General features: G+C 43.5%; 1 protein-coding gene across 1 annotated transcript in view; it reads right to left on the bottom strand.

Moving 5' to 3' along the window:
- Positions 1-7,531: 7,531 nt before the first annotated feature.
- The window catches only part of TXLNB (taxilin beta), a 44,935-nt gene continuing 33,377 nt past the window's right edge, over positions 7,532-19,089 (bottom strand). Inside the window, exon 10 of the mRNA XM_074818921.1 lies at positions 7,532-18,013. Coding sequence (XP_074675022.1) covers positions 17,201-18,013 — 813 coding nt within the window. The 3' untranslated portion in view covers positions 7,532-17,200. The remainder of the gene's footprint in view (positions 18,014-19,089) is intronic.

The raw sequence follows: 19,089 nt of genomic DNA, 5'->3' as shown, positions 1-19,089 counted from the left end.
AATATGAAGATCTGTTTATGAGGTGGAAATGTAAATAAGCTATCATCAAGTAATTGCAAGTGAATGCAATGATTCCATATTGATATTTTGCTGAAGGGATCTTAGGTCATGATTTAAACCTTAAGCCTATGTGGGGAAAATGAGAAACTAAATGAGAAAACTAAATTGGTTCTGAGCACTAAACTGCAGAACTTCAGGTTTGGTCTGCTGTGGTAATTACTGTGTTGCTAAAAAGAACTGAATAGCATTGTGAGGATGTGGAGGAAAGAAAAAGTCACTGAAAAGAAGCTTTTCAAGCTGTTACATGATACAGTATATAGTTAAAATAGGGGTGGCACAGGCAAATTGGGTTAGGAGCATGCCTGGGCTCGTGTTCCTGCTGGAGGCATCCATGATTGTATTAGAGAAAGGGAATGAACTATTCAGGCTGCATATGTGTGTGGGTGTGTGCACCTAAAAATACATGTCCAGGTTTCACACAGCTATATCCGTATTTGATTTCTATTCTGACAGTATTCTGTGAAACAACTTCTGTTCATTCTGATGCAAGTAAAACCTGGCCATATAAAACAAAACCTGCTTTCCTGTTAAGGCTGCAGCTGCTGTGCTTTGTCATTGACTTGGTACATTAGTAGTTTTTGGCCTTAAATGCGTGTATTAGTCACTGGGTTTCCTGCACATTTGCTTTTCATTCAGTGATGTCCAACCAACATCAGTGGGATGTGCAGAGAAACTACAGTGACTAGTATAGCCCCTTAACCCACAGGTCCCCTGATGTGATGCTCACATGAGCAAAGCTTGCAGGACTGAACAAGCCGTGATGGCATCTAGGAGTAGCTCTCAAGACATGTTCCAAGAAGAAATCTGCTCCTTCCTTCCATGAAGAAAAAGGTTTCCTTTTTGTAATGTACCTGCCCAGAGTGCTGTATATTCAAGAGTTGACATCTGGCTCCATTATATAATGTAACCCTGAAGTTACTCCCTTTTGTAAACATGCATTTGTTTTCTTGTGAGAAAAAACACGTGTGCAGATCACATCCATCTTACTGCTTCTGTGTCCCATTTTCTTGGCTACATGCTCCTTTAACAAGCAGTTGAAAAAAATAAAAAGCCCCAGCAGAATCTTTTCAAAATAAAAATCTCCCTGGTTAACCAGATAGAGTTACAGAATAACAAATCAATGCTGCCTTTGTGTGATGCCTGCGTGACTCTTACTAATACAAGAGTCATAACTCTGAAATGGAGTCTTTGGAGATAGAAGGTAATCCAGCCATAAAATCAAGGAGACTTAAACAATATAAATTGCAATTGCCAAATTCTTACACCTTTTATTTTTTATTATTCTTTTTTTTTTTTTTTTTCCTAGTGCCTGAGCTTTTAAATGAGTTTGGCTCAAACCTAAGTAATACCTTGTGTTTGGAATGTGATTAATAGTAGGCTCAGGTTAATTGCTTGGGACTTGTTCTAAGAAACATCTCTGCTAGCTGATTACTTGTATAATGTTCATAAACCTCCCAATCCCCACGTGACAAACTGATCCTTTCGTATTCATATGTTTAGGAAGCATAATTCTATTGGCACAAGACACAAATACTAGTTAAGGCTCTGAGCTGAGCTTTTCCTTTAATGTGTCTTCTATAAGACCTGGAGGCAAACAGCACCTTGGAGTTAAGAGACAAGAAGATCAAGAAACTGAATCAGAATTTTAATAATGAGAGAATATTTTCTTTAAAGCTTTGTTTAAATGATTGCTATGGTTACAAGCTCTGTAACCAGGATACTCCAGTTACACAAATAGTAGTTGAGTTTAGCCTGCATTTTATTCTCAATTTTCTGCCAAAGAATATATTGAACTGCGTGGGTGTCTTTCCTCGCCATCAGGCAGCCTTTCCCTTCGGTGCAGTCAGTGCTAGATTGGCTGGCCGGGCCGACGGTGGAACAGGAGCTGGCTGCAGACCTTGGCGGACAGCCGGGGAGGACAAGGGAACCGAATGGTCGGTAGCAAAATACTGCGTAGGCTACAATTCACTGCTGAAGGCGGTGCAGCAGCCAGGTTGGTTGGAGTAGAAGTCAAGTGCGGAGTAAGGGGCGTTTCCTCTCAAAGTTTTATTGAAGTTTTTCCTGATGTTTTTGTAAGCAGTCCTCCCTTAAAAATTGGCAGTGCTTGTACCTTGTTGAATTTAACTTCCTGTGGCTCTGACTGGAAGAGTCCCTGTTCCGCTTCTTCACCTCTTCCCTCCCCAGCACTGGGGCTGAAGAGTTACTTGCAGCGGGGGGGCGGGCATGAACCTGGCTGCTTCCAGACCCACCAAGCTGACTCCACACCTCTGCTTGCAGGTACAAGATGCAATGCAGAGAGGCTGAAGCCAGCCCTGGAGAGGGCCAGCATGGGTATGACCAAGCTGAATTATTTTGCCTCTGTGTTCTGCCTCCTTCATCTGTAATATGCTTGTGACCTGCTTCAGAGGACTATTTTGCATGGAAAAGGAAGCAAAAAAGGAACAATGCTTAACTGCCCCTGCTGCTGCATGTCAATGGCATAATATCTGTTGCCCAAGGGGAACATAAAACATTGTGAGCTGGCTCAAGTTCCCTGCACCACACAGATGTCTCATGCGGGTCCTTACTCCATTACTTGTGTGCTGGAAGATTGGCAGGGGCATACTGTTACTCCTGTGATGTGACTGCTTAATGCGAGGCATCATGCCTGTGGAGGTGGAGCAGCTATGCAGCAGGTGGAGCGGGATCACCCAGCCATCTTTCTGCTCTTTGGGAAGAATAAAAGTAATAGAAGTAGCTTTCAGGAGCTGCCTGTCTGTGTCTGGAACAAATGAGAAGGGAGTAGCTTGCAGGAGAGCTGGGAAGCCAAGCCAGGATTTTGGCAATGTAGCTGTCCTCTGTCTCCTGAAGTCTATGGAGATGGTGGTGTGCCTGTTTATGCCAGAAGAGGATTTGTACTAGTGCTTCAGATAATTGCTGGACATCAGAAATTCAGTGTACAGGTATTGCTGAGAACAAGCACTGTATAAATTAGTCTAGTCATGTGTTTGGCAATCTCTCATTAACAAGGAATTCTTAATAAGAATTATAATATTCCTATTAATGAGGATTATCCTCTAAATCCCTTTCACAGGAAGAAAAGAATCAGAAATCTGACTTGTACAGTAAGGTGAGGACATTTGTCTGAAGGCTGAAGGCATGAGAGAGGTGATGCGAGAATTAACATTTTACTTCCTCTCTGGAGAGTGTACAGCAGGGCATTGTTGGAGGGAGGGATGTCCTGACACAACAGGCTGGGAGAAGGACGGAATTAGCATTTTGGTGAAGAAGGGGAGAGCTTCCATCAAGGTGTTTGATGACTAGTTTAGTTGACTTGCAATATAAATTTTGGCTTGGGAGAAACTCTTGTCAAGTACAAAGGGCTTTGTTTGGTGTGTCTTGTCATTACCGTTGCTAGGGCCAGTAGGAGTTAGTGCCCGTAGCACTGGGCACAGCCCAATACAAGAACGCCTTGAGAGGGGAGTCTGTGGGTTGCACTCAGCTTTTGCTGAGGATTGTGTCTGTGTGCTGGCACTCTTCTCCGCAGGGACGGCAGTGTTGTGGCGGCCGCACTGGAGGTTTGTATTTGTCTGGATTTTGGCATGCTCCATGTCTGACCTTCTCTGATGAAAATGTGCTGGCAGGAGAGCAGCGCTGGAGAGCCCAGCCCCATTCTGCTCCTGGGCTGAGAGCATGGCTGCCTGGTTGTCCCTTCGCTGCTCAGCTGCAACCTCTGTGCAAACACACACCTACACCTAAAGCAGCTGGACTTTCCATGACAGATTATTATTGAATCCTCTCTCCCCTCTGTGCTCAGTTTCTGATTAGTGGGAATGTTGTTTTGTGAGCCAAGCCAGAGAGAGTGGGCCAAATTTTAAAGTGGATGTGTATAATCTTCAGAAAAAATACAGTATAACTGTGAACTCTCATTTTCTTCTGATTGTTTGGATGGAGGTCAGGGCACGACAAAAGTGCATGAGAGAACTTTCAGTGGTTTAACTGCATCAATTTGAAAATGGAAAGACATGAACAAGACCCAGAAACAGAATCACACAGAATCACAGAATCGTCTAGGTTGGAAAAGACCTTGAAGATCATCCAGTCCAACCATTAACCTAACACTGACAGTTCCCAACTACACCATATCCCTCAGCGCTATGTCGACCCTACTCTTAAACACCTCCAGGGATGGGGACTCCACCACCTCCCTGGGCAGCCTATTCCAATGCCTAACAACCCGTTCTATAAAGAAATGCTTCCTAATATCCAGTTTAAACCTTCCCTGGTGCAACTTGAGGCCATTATCTCTTGTCCTGTCGGTTATTACTTGGTTAAAGAGACTCATCCCCAGTTCTCTGCAACCATCTGTATTGCACTTTTGAAAACCTGTGGTGTGGTAGTGAGGACCCCAAAATAAGCCTGACTTTCCTCCATAGTACTGTTGCTCCCTCTGACTGCCATAGCTGGACACTGCACCAGCACAGTGGAAGACACTTCAGACAGACTTTTGAGTCCTGGAGTTAATAGTATGAGGGCACAAACCATGTGAACTTCATCATAGTGTCTTAACCTTGCCCCTGGCTTTTGGGACCAAGTAGTAGACACCTCACAACTCTTAGCAGTTACGTAGTTAACCATCAGCTGTGACTGTGACTCTTTGCTGAGTTGTTTTGGCAGAAGTTTTTAAAACAAAAATACATATCCAACAGGCTTCAAAATAGTAGTCACACATTTATTGGTCAGACTTTGCTGGTTGGAGTACCCCTAGGAGATGCCCTGTAGGGTATGTTTCTGTTCAATATATTTATCAATGATCTGAATGCAGGAGTTGAATGCACCTGTAGCAAGTTTGTTGATAATACCAAACTGGGAGGTGCTGTTGACTCTATTGAGGGATGAGAGGCCTTGCAGAGGGATCTAGATAGATTGGAGCACTGGGCAATGATTAATGGGGTAAAATTCAACAAGTCCTAATGCTGGATCCTGCACCTAGGATGGAGTAATGCTGGGCACAAGTATAAACTGGGAGAGGAGCGGCTGGAGAGCAGCCCTGCAGAAAGGGATCTGGGGGTGCTGGTTGGCAGCAGGCTCAATGTGAGTCAGCAGTGAGCCCTGGCAGCAAAGAGGGCAAACCTCTGCATCCTGGGGTGCATCCAACACAGCATAACCAGTCAGTCAAGTAAGGTCATTATCCAGCTGTATTCAGCGTTGGTGTGGCCTCACCTTGAGTACGGTGTGCAGTTCTGGGTCCCACAATTTAAGAAGGATGTGAAGGTCCTTGAATGCCTCCAGAGGAGGGCAATAAAGCTGGTGAAGGGGCTGGAAGGAATGTCCTGTGAGGAGTGGTTGAGGACTCTGGGCTTGTCTAGTTTGGAGAGAAGGAGGCTGAGGGGTGACCTCATTGCTCTCTACAGCTTCCTGAAGAGGGGACGTGGAGAGGGAGATGCTGATCTCTTCTCCCTGGGATCCAGTGACATGTGGGAATGGCTCAAAGCTGTGTCCGTCAGGGGAGGTTTAGACTGGACATTGGGAAGCATTTCTTTACCGAGAGTGTGGTTGAACACTAAAATAGACTTCTAAAGAGGTGGTTGATGCCCCAAGCCTGTCGGTGTTTAAGAGGCATTTGGACAATGCCCTTAGTAACAATGCCCTTTAACTTTTGATCAGCCCTGAATTGGTCAGGCAGTTGATCGTTGTAGGTCCCTTCCAACTGAAATAGTGCTTCACTGCTATTCTATTCTATTCTATTCTATTCTATTCTATTCTATTCTATTCTATTCTATTCTATTCTATTCTATTCTATTCTATTCTATTCTATTCTATTCTATTCTATAGCAGCTTCTCAGTGGTAGGCTGGTATGACAAGACAAAATGTCTTTACAAGACTGACTTAAGCTTCTTAACCTTTAAGGATTAGAAAAGACTTGCTTTCATTTTCTGTGGTTGAATGTAACACACACAGGTGTGCTTTAACCAAGTTCTTATGGTGCTGTATTTTTCTTATTATTAATCCTTGTAACATTTTGCCTGGCAAGTAGGAACAGCACATGTGGAAAGTTCATACACCTGTGTAAATGTTATTGTTAACAGTTACTACTCTGCTGAGGATTTGGAAAGATTTGCCAAAGCCTGAGGAGAAGAACTTTATCAAGCATAGGAACCTGAGCTTATGGGAGGTAGGGCCCAAGTAGCTGATGCTGTGTCACACATCCCATTGGAGCTGCAGCTGCAGGGGGGGAGGATTTTGCATTCTCAGCAGACCTGGGTTAACCCACCTGTTTGCCAGCTATTGCTTCTCTACTCAGCTGGCACAGCTGCCTACATAGTCATCCCCCAAGCAAAGTCAGGTCAAAATGATTTGGTTTGCTTGAGCATTTTCCTAACTAAATGTGAAGCTGCCTGATGCATTTGTGCCAGGCTGTGTTAGGAAATGATCACACAAGCTGGTACGCTGACAAAACTGGTGAGGGGTTAAGCTGTGGTGGAGTTCATGGTGAGATACTGGGAAGACTAGGGGGTGAATGGGAAGTGGTGGCTGCTTTGCTTGGATAGCAGCAGTCTGAGCAGGCAGGGAAGTCACTGCTGCAGTTAAGCATGTATGTGGGCTGTTTTATCATGAAATGAGGGTGTCCCATGTAATCTCAACAGAACTGGGTTTGTTCAGCCTGGAGAAGGCTCAGAGGTAATGAACTGTTTTCTTCAACTCATGATGGGAGGCTCTGGAGAAGACAGTGGTGCACAGTGGCAAGGGCATGGACTGCACCAAGGAAAATTAGATAGAAGGAAAAAAATTTCACTGTGAAGGTAATCAAATACAGGAATGAGTACCCAGAGATGTGCAATCTCTGTCCTTGGAAATACTCAAAACTGACAGGACCTGAGCAACCTGATGTAAGTTCAGTATTGGTCCTGCTTCCCTTAGGAACGGGAGGTGACCTCTAGAGGTCCCTACCAACATAAAATATTCTATGATTATAATTTTTTATGGCATTTTAAATTAGGTTAAAGCAATTAATCTTACTGAGAAGTAAATGTTGCTTACACTCAAAATAACTCACAACCATGTTCACTACTCAAATTTTACATGCAGGAAGATGAGGCAGAAAGATCATTCGTCTGAGACAGAGGGTCCCAAGAGCAGGGATTATAATGCAACAGTTGCAGGGGTTTCAGGTGCACAGCCTGATGTCTGCATTGTATGTCTCCCCCTGTTATCTACTACTGCCTTTGGGATTCTCCAGGGTGCAGGAAGGATCCCAGCTCCTCCCTGGGGGAGAAGGGCACCAAGCAGAGCAGCGATGTTGCAGTGTGTCCCTGCAGCTGTGGTGTTACAAAGCTTACACCATTAAAATGCCTTACTACAGCTCTGTATGTCTATGTGCTTCATAGCTATAATAGAACATGCTACATCATATGATATGCTACATTAATATATAATTAAGATGTTAATATGGTATATGTTAATTCACTGGTAACTGCAGAGGACACTGTGTTCCATCAAGAATCTTTATTGGTATGTGTATAATAGAGACATAGAAATAGATAATAGCAAACATAATAAACTGAAGATGTAGAAGGCCTGGGTGGGTTAATGGCAGCCACTGTTCTGCACACACAAGGTAAATGTGATCTTTTATAGAAGGAGAAGTTCAATCTCATTTCAGGGGAGCTAGCTGAACATATCATGCTGTTGTGTACCATGCTTGTAAATTGCAGTGATTTTAATCTATATTTTAAAGTGTTGTGGGTGTATTTAATGATGCAGAAAATGAGAGAGGAATGGGTTGACCGAGGCAGGTGCAGAGAACTGCTGCTGAGTAAGCCATCCCTCGCGCTGACAGGTCCATCTCTTCCTGATCCTATGTCAAGCTGCTATTTCTGTTGTCAAGAGATTTCTGAACAGACTTTCTAGCTGTACAGAATAGCACCAGTCAAAAGTGTGTTTTTGTGCAGTGGTCTGGTCTAGAAGCACATATTTAAAACCAAAACTGTCTCCAGCTGACGTAATTCAGATGTGATCCTGAATTTCAGGAGGTAACACTGCATTATCAACCCACAAAAAAAGGCTGCTTCTAATAAAAATGGCACAGATGACACTGGTTTTTTCCCTTCTTTGAAACAAATGCCTCATTTTCTTTACATTACATTCAGCCTCTGGTGTAACAGAAAAATGAGTTTTCTGTGTTCTGGGATGCTGTGGTCTATACACATTGATTTAATAATATTTTGTAGTACAATAAGCAAAGAAAGAAAGAAACTCACTATATTCATATTGCTGAGGGAAGCTGAAAATTAGGATCTACCAGAATGACTGGGAGCAGAGAAATGACCCTTGGAGTCTGAGCAATCACGTTGCTGCTGGCACATGACCTGTTCTCATGTGTGAGAACCCAGGGTGTCCACATGGAAGACGAGAGCTTTCATTTTCTTTGTGAGCAGAAGATGTAATGCACAGTTTGAAATGCTGGAGCTGGTCATTATCATAGTGTGCTGGGTATTGTGTCTCCTCTGTCTTTTGTGTAGAGGGATACAACTTTTCAAATTCGGTTTTCAGTCCAGGAGACGTCTGCTAAAATAGTTAATGGAAAGGCTACCATTAACTCTGAGAACAGCATTATGCTCCAGAGTTAACATCCAAATGTGTGGATTCCTTCCCAAGCAAAGGATGGGTGAAGTTCAATGAGCAGTTGTTGTGACCAGAATTCAGGTCATAGTTTCATGAGATACTGTCACAAAAACACCCAACTGGATCACTGCAATGATCTGAGTTAAAATTAGCTCTTTCTGGAGTTGGTGGTGGGGTATTTTTAACCTGAATTATTTGAGTGACCCAGTTCAAGTGCAGCCGTGCAGCAGAACGTTGGCAAGGGCAGTGGGTGCAGTGTGTAGGTGGGAGCGATGCCTTGAATGGGGGGACGGGGGAGAAACTGTAAGTCATGTTACTGCTCGAGCCAGCATTTTATTTTTGATTCTGTGGAAACACCCAGGAAGAGATAGCTGAGTAACATGATGACTAGCACAACTTGACTCTCCCCTTGGGACTTGTTTAAGGCTTTTTCTGTGTATGATTACTGTGACACTGGAGGTGTTCAGCTTGTGACATTGTTTTTCAGAAACTGAACTAGCTGGCAGTTTGTAGGCTGAAGCTTTCTGGTGTTAGCTGTGGGGCACCAGGACCACCTAAACTGAGAAAACAGAAATTCCAGAAAACTGACGAACGCCAGCAAATGCTGATTTTTAAAAAGCTATTGCTTTTTTGTTGTTGTTTTGAGTAATACCCTCCAAAGGGATGCATTGAAAAGGGGACTGAGTATCACAGTGCCCGACTTTAATGTTGCTGACACCTGGCAAATCATGGAACGATAAAGCTAGGAGATACTTTGAAATGTTCCCTGCCTGGGTGAGGCCTGGTGTGGTCTATGTGCCTGAGTCGCACAAGCCAGCTCTCCCAGCCCTGTAATCATTTTGGTAAGGTGCCCAGCCCTGTGTCCACAGCCCACCTCACTGAGCTGACACCTGATGATGGGACCTCAGAGATCTCTCCAGTCCCCTTGTGCCTAGACCATAACCCTTTCTTTAAGGGGTCCATGGTGTCATATAAAGCACCTTTTCCCTCTGGGCTGCAAAGGTAGATGCTGCCACAGCCTGCCATTCAAGGTAGCTTTTTGGTCTAGAAAACTGCCCAGCTTTGCAAACTGGAAGTGAGTGTTCATGGCCCGACTGTTACTGATGTGTGGGGGCATGTGGATGCTCAAAAGCCCTCGGTTCCTCTCAGCTTCTGCACTGAGTGAAGAACTAGCACCCCAACCCTGTCCCTGTAGTAAGGCAGTTCTGGGAGTCACACCAGCAAAAAAATATTTTTTTTCTTTTGCAGAGTTGGTTTTCCGCCAGGTTAAACCCCAAACCATCCCACAGCTTGGTCAGAGGGGTGCCAGCACTCAAACAGGAGAGGAGGCTGTGATACCCAGCAGAAGTGGGGGGAAGGAGGACTCCTTCAGTGGTAGCTTTAAGAAATAACAAATACCCTGCTGCTCACAACAGTCATCCATCTGGTCCTGTATTCTGTCTCCAGCTGCGGCAACATGAAGATCACACTTTAGGTAGCACTGCAATTAAGTAGTAAGTGAGCAGGATTTCAGTACACCCGAGCTGACCTGGTAGCTTGCTGCTGCCAGAAGGACTATATCCCACTTTATCCATCAGCACTCTGCTAGAAAATAGTCCCTTTTTCCTCAGTTGGACTACTTTTCTGTTGGGCTAGTGAGTCAGATTTGTTCATCGGAGAGCCTGACAAGCGCCTGAGCTGGTGCATAGGAGGGTCTGCAGAGCCGTAAGCTGGTGAGAGGAGCAGGACCTCCCCCACTGTGGAGACAGAGCTGTTGCAGCAGCTCAAACGGTATTGTCAGTCCTGACCTAGATCTCGTGTGAAATGAAACCTGAATCTAATCATATTTTGTTCTATTTTTAACAAGGACTATCCAGCAAACTGCAGCAAGCAGAATAGGTTTAGACCCGTCATTGGGTGGGAGAAGTGTGAGAAAGAGCGAAGAGATGCAGGAAGTGGGTGAAGCGGTTGAGGAAATGGTGCTCTGCCTTTTATCCTTTCTGAGGAGAGGATGTGAGCTGGAGCACTGCAGCACTTGGTGTTTGGATGAGCTGCAAAGTGAAGGCTGTGGCCACTTGTGGTCAATAAAGATTGCTTTTTTGGCACTTTTCCTAAAATTGTAGCTTCATTAAATGCAGCGTGTTGGCCAAATTCTAATTGAGTAAATCCATTCTGTCTCTCTCAGGGCCCCTGAAGTATCGGCTGGGTAAAATGTTTGCTTCATAGGAACAGAGGACTTGCTAATGGCCCAGTTATTCAGCCCCTTGGATGGGATTCTCATTGGACTTCGATGTGTGGAGTTCAGCTGCCTCCCAAGGAGCTACTCTGATTTACACCTGTAAAGAGCTGGATCTTTATTTTTCTGCGGATGGCAGTGCCAGAATTATCAGGGCAAGGTACAAAAAAATATGAGCAATTAGGGAATAAACTGGTCATTGAAAAGGTTTCTTTCTATTACCAGGCAGTTGTGGTTGGATTCTGCTCTGATGGTTTATACCTAGTGAAAGCCTCTGGCCTAACTCTGTATTTCTGAAGTGTATTGCTGTTGCATTACAACCCAGAGCGGGTGGCCCTCAGCCCAAAATGAAGTCACAAGTCATTCCTTAACATTTAGAGCTTGAAAAGCATTTTGGGATCCTCTGAAGGCAGTCTCTGTGGTATATTTTGATAATCAGGGCATACAATGATTCATGCAAATAAGAGGGCTTCCTGAACATTCTTTTCCCCCCCTTCTTTTCTTTCTTCTTTTTTTTTTTTTTTTTTTTTTTCCCAGACAAAAGGTATTCTACTAATACAGAACTTATATTCTCGATCAGTGAACATTAAATATTTTCTTAATTTCTTCTTTGTCTCATGGCTCGTGGCCACAAGGTGCAACATCTTTGCCCAACTTCAGAATCCTTATTTGTGCTGAGCGTAGAGTCCTTTGCTAAGGCTGCCTTTCTCTCAGGCTGGATTGCAAGTACTTCATCTGCACCTCAAAGCTGAAGTCTACTAACTTTGTCAGAGGTAGACTTGCACTTAAGCCTCTCCCTTTTTTTCTTTTAAGCATAAAAATATTTTCAATGGGATAAACAGAGAAATTAACCTCAAATCAGGGATGCATTAAAAAAAAAAAAAAAAAAGCGCCAGGATCCAAATACAGGGAAATGTAAAGTTTTTCCCAGTCTTGCAGTCAGGGCTGCAAGCAGCTGTGACAGGGAGGGAGGATGATGTAGTTGTTCCCCCCTTATGGGACACAGAGCAGATGACTCATTAGCCAACATGAATGGGTGTATGTGCATGCCTTCCTCACATCCTCAGGGTAAGTCCAGGACTGCCCTAGACTGGATGCATGACTTCAGTTGCTCTGTCATTATGTGACTCCCTTGAGTAGGGGCAAAGAGCAAAGAGCATTCCTTTTAGACCCTTGTCTATACATATGTGATGTAGATATTGTAAAATACACTATTCTGGGTTTATTTCTGAACCATTAGCTCTTTTGGCTTTTCATTTACCCTTTCTTTCAGACCATCTCCAAATTTAATATATGAGGAGTGTGAAAGCCACTTTGTTGATGCAGAAAATTGCTCACAAATGGCATACACCCCATCATCTTCCTTTGCCATCTATCTCCCAAGGTCAGGACCAAAGCATAAGAACATCTGCTGCTCTCCACCGTGCCTGTGGAGGGGGACCTGGCCCATGGTTTGTTCGGCCGTCTGCAGCCCATGAACAACTACCACTTGATTCACTGTGTTGAGTCAAGTGTGATCAGCGGCCGGGGCTGCAGGGCAACCTGAGCTGTCAGGCATGTGAAGCTGTGAGCCAGTGGGGACTGTGGATGTTGACATTTCTGGGTTTCCCTGGGATTTGAGCACTGGCCCAGCACTGTCTTGCCACAGCCACAACCGTCGTCTCCTCCTGCATCTTTGAAAGGGGTGTGATAGGTCTTTTCTAAGTAGAAAAAACAGCATTGCACAGTAGAGAACAATGTTAGTGCAAAAAATTCAGGGGAGGAGGAGCCCACCAGCACAACAAACACCCCTTCTCCATGTCTGCCCTTCCCTGTTCTCCTGAATTCCTCATCCAGGTGGCACATCCCGCATTGCTGGGCAGGCTGACTCGAGGGCAGGGTTATCTCCATTCCTTATGCTTGCCCCTTGGCTCAGCAAAGATCATGGGTGAAAGTTAGCATGAACAGCAATGCAGGGGTAGTGTGTGGGCCTAGGAGAGGAACGAGTCCTGCTGCCATTTCCTAATAAAGTAAAAAGAAAAGTCTAAATTCAATACCGATGAGCACAATGATGTTCATTGCAAAGAGAGAGGGGTGGTGTGAATTCGGAGATGACTGCATATGTGATTGATTGCAATCAGATTGACAAAGTGAATTTAAAGATGACATTACTAGTGAAGCCTAGAATGAAAGTTTTACTGTATTTTACCAAGTCCCTGCTCTGGGTCACTTGCACTATTGCTGCAGTTCTGTCATCTGGATTGTATATTCCATGCCTGCATCTACTTCTGTTCAGTTTTGTGGGAAAAGTTAAGCTGAAACAGATGAGCTGTTTCTTACTAATCTCTCATCAACAAGATTTATCATTACTGTGGTCTGCCAAAGGGATCAGAAATTAGGTGAGAGGGTCATGTTAGCATCATGGACGTGATTTTAGCTGTCATCATGAAAATCCCCTCACATTTGGATAAACTCTGGGTTATTGAAAAATGTTGTGTTTTACATGTTCAGCAGGGAAGCTGTGAAATTTTTGAGGTGACAAAGATCAGCCATGCAGAAAGGGAAAATATTTTTGTTCTTTCCTTGCAACTTTTGCAAATAAAGGCTGTTGCTGGTGCAGAAGCAGCGCAGCAATGGATGGTTTTAGTAAGGAGGATATAACTACCATCACCACATTTCCTCACCCCCAAATCTGTGCCTGGTGGTATGGGAATAACTGTGTGAAATAAAAGCAAGACTGAAGGAGGCAACCACACACTACAGCACACACCAGGAGTGATGAGACTGGCAGTATCAGTAGGAGAGTGATGATAAGGATGAACAGCAGGGAAGACGCACGTCTCACTGCTACTTACTGCCTCTGAATGATCACAGAAGTGTGGCGGGTTTCTCAGTCTTGGGTGCGGAGGTACCCGAGGGAAGTGCAGCAGAGCTGATGTGCAGACTGCAATCCCAAAAGCTTTTCACAAGGATGGTCCTACCATGCAGAGGCAGTTTTATATGGGGTACCAGTATAAGCAGAGAGCAAGAGGAGATCAGCAATTAATGTTGAAGAAGAATGAGAGAAAGTAGGTTAACCCACAAAAATCTGTGATGGTGATGGTGGTTTAAACTGCCAGCCTGATGCAATGGATGATGAACAGGTACATGGTTAAATTCTACAGATTTTCTGCCTCTCCTGAGGGTACTCTAGGCTCCCACAGCTCTATAGGCCATGAGATGACACATAAACAATCCCCATAGTTTGATTCTAAATGCTCTATTCAGTCTGGGATCAGCCAGAATTTTCCCTACATTTTTTTTCTCCCATCTCTTGCAAACACATGAGGCCAAATACTGGAACTAAAAGGTGGGAGGGTCACTCTCCTGTGCTTTCAGTGTTGTATGTATGCACTGAGAATGAGGAGGAAACTGCTAGGATAAAATGCAGTTGGTAAATGGTATGGAAGAAGAGAAGCAACAGGTATGTGGGTAGAAACTCAACAGAGTAATAGGGATTACAAGTATGTGAGTGCAGTTTTAGATGCAAGAATTAAAAGGGCAAAAATGAGGAAGGCGGAATAGAGTGGGAGTGATTTTCCCAGAAGGCTGTGTAATTATTCATGAGGGATGATGCTGTAAGAATCAATCATGACTATGTAGGAAGTTTTTATCTGTAGAATCCTTGTCTCCCTGCTTGCTGAAGTTGGAAGGTATGAGGCGACAATTATGTAATTAAAGATGTGACCATAATGATTATGCAAAATTGAAGTTGCAAGGCCATGTCAATCATTATTATTATGTAATTGAATATTTGAATGTATAAGAAAACTTCAACAGTTAAAGGCATTCTAAGGGCCTACTTGAAGAAAAAGAAGTTGGTTTCATGCAGGTAATTACTAAAATGGCAACAGAATCAAACAAGACCAAGAAAGGAAAAAAAACATTAATGGGTATATAAATTGCATTAATTCTAAAAGTCATCCTAACAACAAACAAAACTTATAATGGAAACTATATTTCTACAGACTTAAGTCAATGGGAACTAAGAAAAAGTAAATCAGGTGAGTATAACTTTTTATCTTTGGATAAGGATTTGTTATAAGTTAACATTTTCACAGGCACATAACTTGTTGCTTGTTACAGCTTGTTTTTCAGAGATGGCCATTTGCTTGGGGCTTTGAATCTGAACAGTTGATGGGATTCATCTTGCCTAATTTAGACACCTAATAATAGACATTTTAAATTTAAGCTAGTTGTATTAGGCTGACTTTAGAATCAGTGAAGAGAAGTGGCATCTTCAGAGAGAAAGTAATTTCTTCTGTCTTGGATGCCAGTCTTACTGTGAGATGACTTGTCCTCAAAAGATGCCTATTATTCTCTACTGCTTATAAAAGGAGCTTAAGGTGACTAAGACTTGAATGATCTACTTTCAGGTGATTAAAGATGTGAAATAAATCCTGTTGGTCTTGGTGTCTAACATAAGGCATCCACATTTGAAAACTGTAGCCATAATAGCTGCTTGTAAGGCCATATCAAAACAAACTGTTGCAAATCACGCTGTATACTCCAACAGTTAGCTCTCAAAAAGGTTGGACCAAGCAGTGCAGACACAGACATAGTTAACCAGGGTGTGGACCATATTCAAGATTCAAAGGGGCAAAGATTCAAACCCCACTTTTGGAGGGTGGTATGCTGGAAGGACTCTGTGACCACAGTCTCTCACGGCCTGCCAAAGATGAAATCTTTCCTCTTTGTTCACCTGTATCTCAACTCTGACTTGAATGAGTCACTTTGTCTTCAGGGGCTTCTTGGGATTTGTCCATAAACATAGATTTGTTTGATTGTAACATTTCCCTTTCCAGCCTCTGGACATCTTGTTTAATTGCCCTTTTCAAATTCTTAAGCTATCCAGCTCAGACTCCAAAAGGCCTAGACTGAATTTGGAGGAAGGGGATGAGAAACAAGAAATGTGTCAACAGGATTTTTTTAACCTTCTTCCAAACAGTCTTCTTACTCTCCTTGCTTGAGACAGTAGATCTGTCTGGGTAGGTACCCTCTCTTGCCCCCTTCCTTCTTCATCTTTGTTTTTGATGCCAGAATCAACCAGTTTCTGACAAGGTGGCTACATTATTAAGCCATGGTGTGTTGGCAGAGGGGAAGAGCCAGTTAGACAAGAGAGGGGATGAGAATGTAACCAGTTCCTAAAGGTGTCTGTGAGAGGGATTCCTGCTTTCCTGATACTTGTGCTCCACTCCAATGAATGAGGTGACAGGTGAGTGTGCTCACCCTTCTCCTGGGAGCATCAGCACATGCAGCAGGGCCAGGAGGAAGACGTGGTGAGGAGGTTCATGTGGCTGTGGCTAAGGAGAAATGGCACCGTCCATGATCTATGGGGTATCTTCTGGAATGAATACATCCTGGTACCTTCTAGTGTAGCCCCACTCTGCTTTGTGCTTCTGGTCTAGAAGTTGGGATCTGGCAACCAGCTTCTGAACTTCTGACCTCATTTGTGAGCTGGAAACAGCCATGAGCCCCTCTGTTAGGCTCATGATCCCAAATAGTATGACAAACTAGCAGGTTTCTGTTGGATTCAGAAAGAAGGTTGTGACCCCTACATTGGGCATTGCCATCAATTTGGAAATTGCTGTTGTTTTCAGTCATTTTATGAGGAATTTAGAAAAGATCTTCTCCCCTCCCTTGTAGTTCTGTTGAAAGCGAAACCTCTTTTAGAACACTAAGCAGAAAAGACCAATTCAAGGTAAGGTTAATAGCTTGTGGGTGTTCAGGCCACACTGCTGAGTGGTAGTTTACTCATACAAAGATTAATCTTTTGTTATTGCACCTCTCCTTGGATATGCTGACCACATTGATAGTTTCACTATTTTACTTTGTAATTACAGATTCCTTTTGCCTCATTTATTAAAATCACTCTGTGTCCAAGTAGGCCATCTTTTATGCAACATCATAACAAATAGATATAATTAATTATGAGTCTTTAAATATATGTATGTGAATTGCAATAATTTTTGAAAGGTGAAACTTCAACACTTTAAAATTATTTTGCTGAATTAGATGACTCATTATGCCTGGGAAAAAAAGATCCTGTAATTTCATTGTATTTTCCTGTCATTAAGAAAATATTATGCTTCAAGCAGATGAAGGACAGCAAAATTTGCAGACACATTATTACCAGATAGTGGTAGCAAAGAGAAGTGCATTACATTTGCCTACAGATATGTGAGTGTGTTTTAGCACCCACTTTTTGTTTCTTAAAAAAAAAAAAAAGGGTATCAATTTAGAGGACAAAATAGGGCTGTGGCTTGTGGCTTGCCCAGACAAGCCTGGACACACCAGTTTCTTCAATCCACTGCTTCCATGTCTGTGTCCCCTGTTTGCTCTGAGGACTGACCTTGGACAGATTGCTCTGCTGGGTCATCCACACATTCTGCAGCTTTTGGTGGACTTTTCGTGGGTACTGGCATATTCCCAAGGGGAGTGGACATGCTTTGTGTGGGTGTTGGCACGTTTTCGGGGGTTGCTGGCATGCTTTCAATGGGTTTTGGCACATTCCCCGTGGGTACTGGCACGCTCTCAGGAGGTATTGGCGCACTTTCTGTGGGTGTTGGCACCCTTTCTGGAAGCATGGGCATGCTTTTGGTGGGGTTTGGCACGTTCTCAGTGGGTGTTGTCATATTTTCAGTGGGTGCTGGCGTGCTCCCAGTGGGTGCTGGCATGTGTTCTGTGGGCGTTGGGGTGCTCGTGCTGGGCTGCTCACAGCAATTCCCACCCTCTGACTGTGGGGCAAGAGGGGAGGCGACCTCTGGTACCAGGACAGCATTACACGTTTGAGTGTCACAGGTCTCTGGATTGCTGCTGTTGTTTGGGAGGGACTCCTCTGCCTTGTGGGACACCCTGAAAGCTTCAGCCAGCTCCTTCAGCATGCTCTCGTCAGTAGCGTGCAGCTCAATGCTAGCCTGCTCAGAGGAGGGAGGGCTTATATCAGTGTCGTCTTCTTCTTCTAAGATGCCATTTCCATTCACCTCTTCAGGGAACTGTGCTTGCTTTATTTTTTTGTACAATTCATTCCTCTCTTCCTGCAAAGCCCGGCAAAGGTTCTCTAGCCTCTGGATTTTCAGCACAAAGCACTCATATTCCTTGGACCTCATGGCTTTCTGTGGTCAAAGACATCAGACAAAGGTGCAGACTGTGTTTAGGTGCATGCAATTCATTGGTGGAACTGGCAATTATGAAACAATTTGAGATCTAGGCAGCCCTCACAGGACTCTGCCAGGTAGCTGGCTTTCCCCAACCGCTCTACAGTAACTACGGTCTTTTGTACTGAAGCTTCAAGAGGTAATTCACCCCTGTTACTGCAGTGTATTAGCATTCTCCATACAGATTCAGATCAATTTCACTCAAAAGTATTTGCAGGAATACCTGTTGATGATCTGTAGAGATGGAAAAACATAGTGGATATCCATATAGATATCCATATAGATGAGCATCCAAAAGCCTACCTGGATTTCTGGCAGGTGTGGGTGTGAATGTGTGGGAAAACAAGCTGTATTATATTTTTTGTTTATTTTGCTTCTAGGTTCTGTGAGAGCAGCCTTAACTGGAACATTTTTTTGCTTCTACACCCAGTGAGGAAACACGAGATACAGAAGCCCGTAGAAATAGCAATAGCACAGAGCTACAAAGCTAACCAAAAAGGCCTGGTTCAGTGTAAGTTTGGGGTGAAACTTCAGGCAGCCTCTTATCTTATTTGAACAAGTTCCCACGTGCTTATGAATTTCCTTTGCAATGCCCCTGTGACAGTACGTTTAAAACTATGGTGAGCTACAGTACTTGGTTTTGGCTCTTAGAGTTTGCCTACACAGGAAGTTAACAAAAAACATGAATTTAAAGTTCATTAGCTAGAGCACATTAATTCCCTGGGTGGATGCTCTTATGCAGAAAGAAAGTAGCGTGAAGTGAACTAATGCCAATTTGCTTCTATGTGAGAGCATTAACAATCATACATTTTTAGAGCACTTAAAATTCACAGTTACATAATTCACTTTCTTGTGGACGTCATGAATGTCTCTGCACAATTTAAGAGCCCTAGCAGCTGAGATTGTCTTTTTCTTTAAAGACATCTAATTAGCAAGGTAGCTTGAAAAAAGGACCTTAGATTCAAGAACAAATTTTTCATTGACTTCTAGTGATTTTAGGTTGTCTCGTCTCCTAGCTAAAGCTTTATGTGGGG

The sequence above is a fragment of the Strix aluco genome, chromosome 3 (assembly GCF_031877795.1).
Source record: "Strix aluco isolate bStrAlu1 chromosome 3, bStrAlu1.hap1, whole genome shotgun sequence".
NCBI lineage: Eukaryota > Metazoa > Chordata > Aves > Strigiformes > Strigidae > Strix > Strix aluco.
The sequence above is the reverse complement of the archived record's forward strand: the minus strand, read 5'-3'. Positions and strand labels throughout refer to the sequence as shown.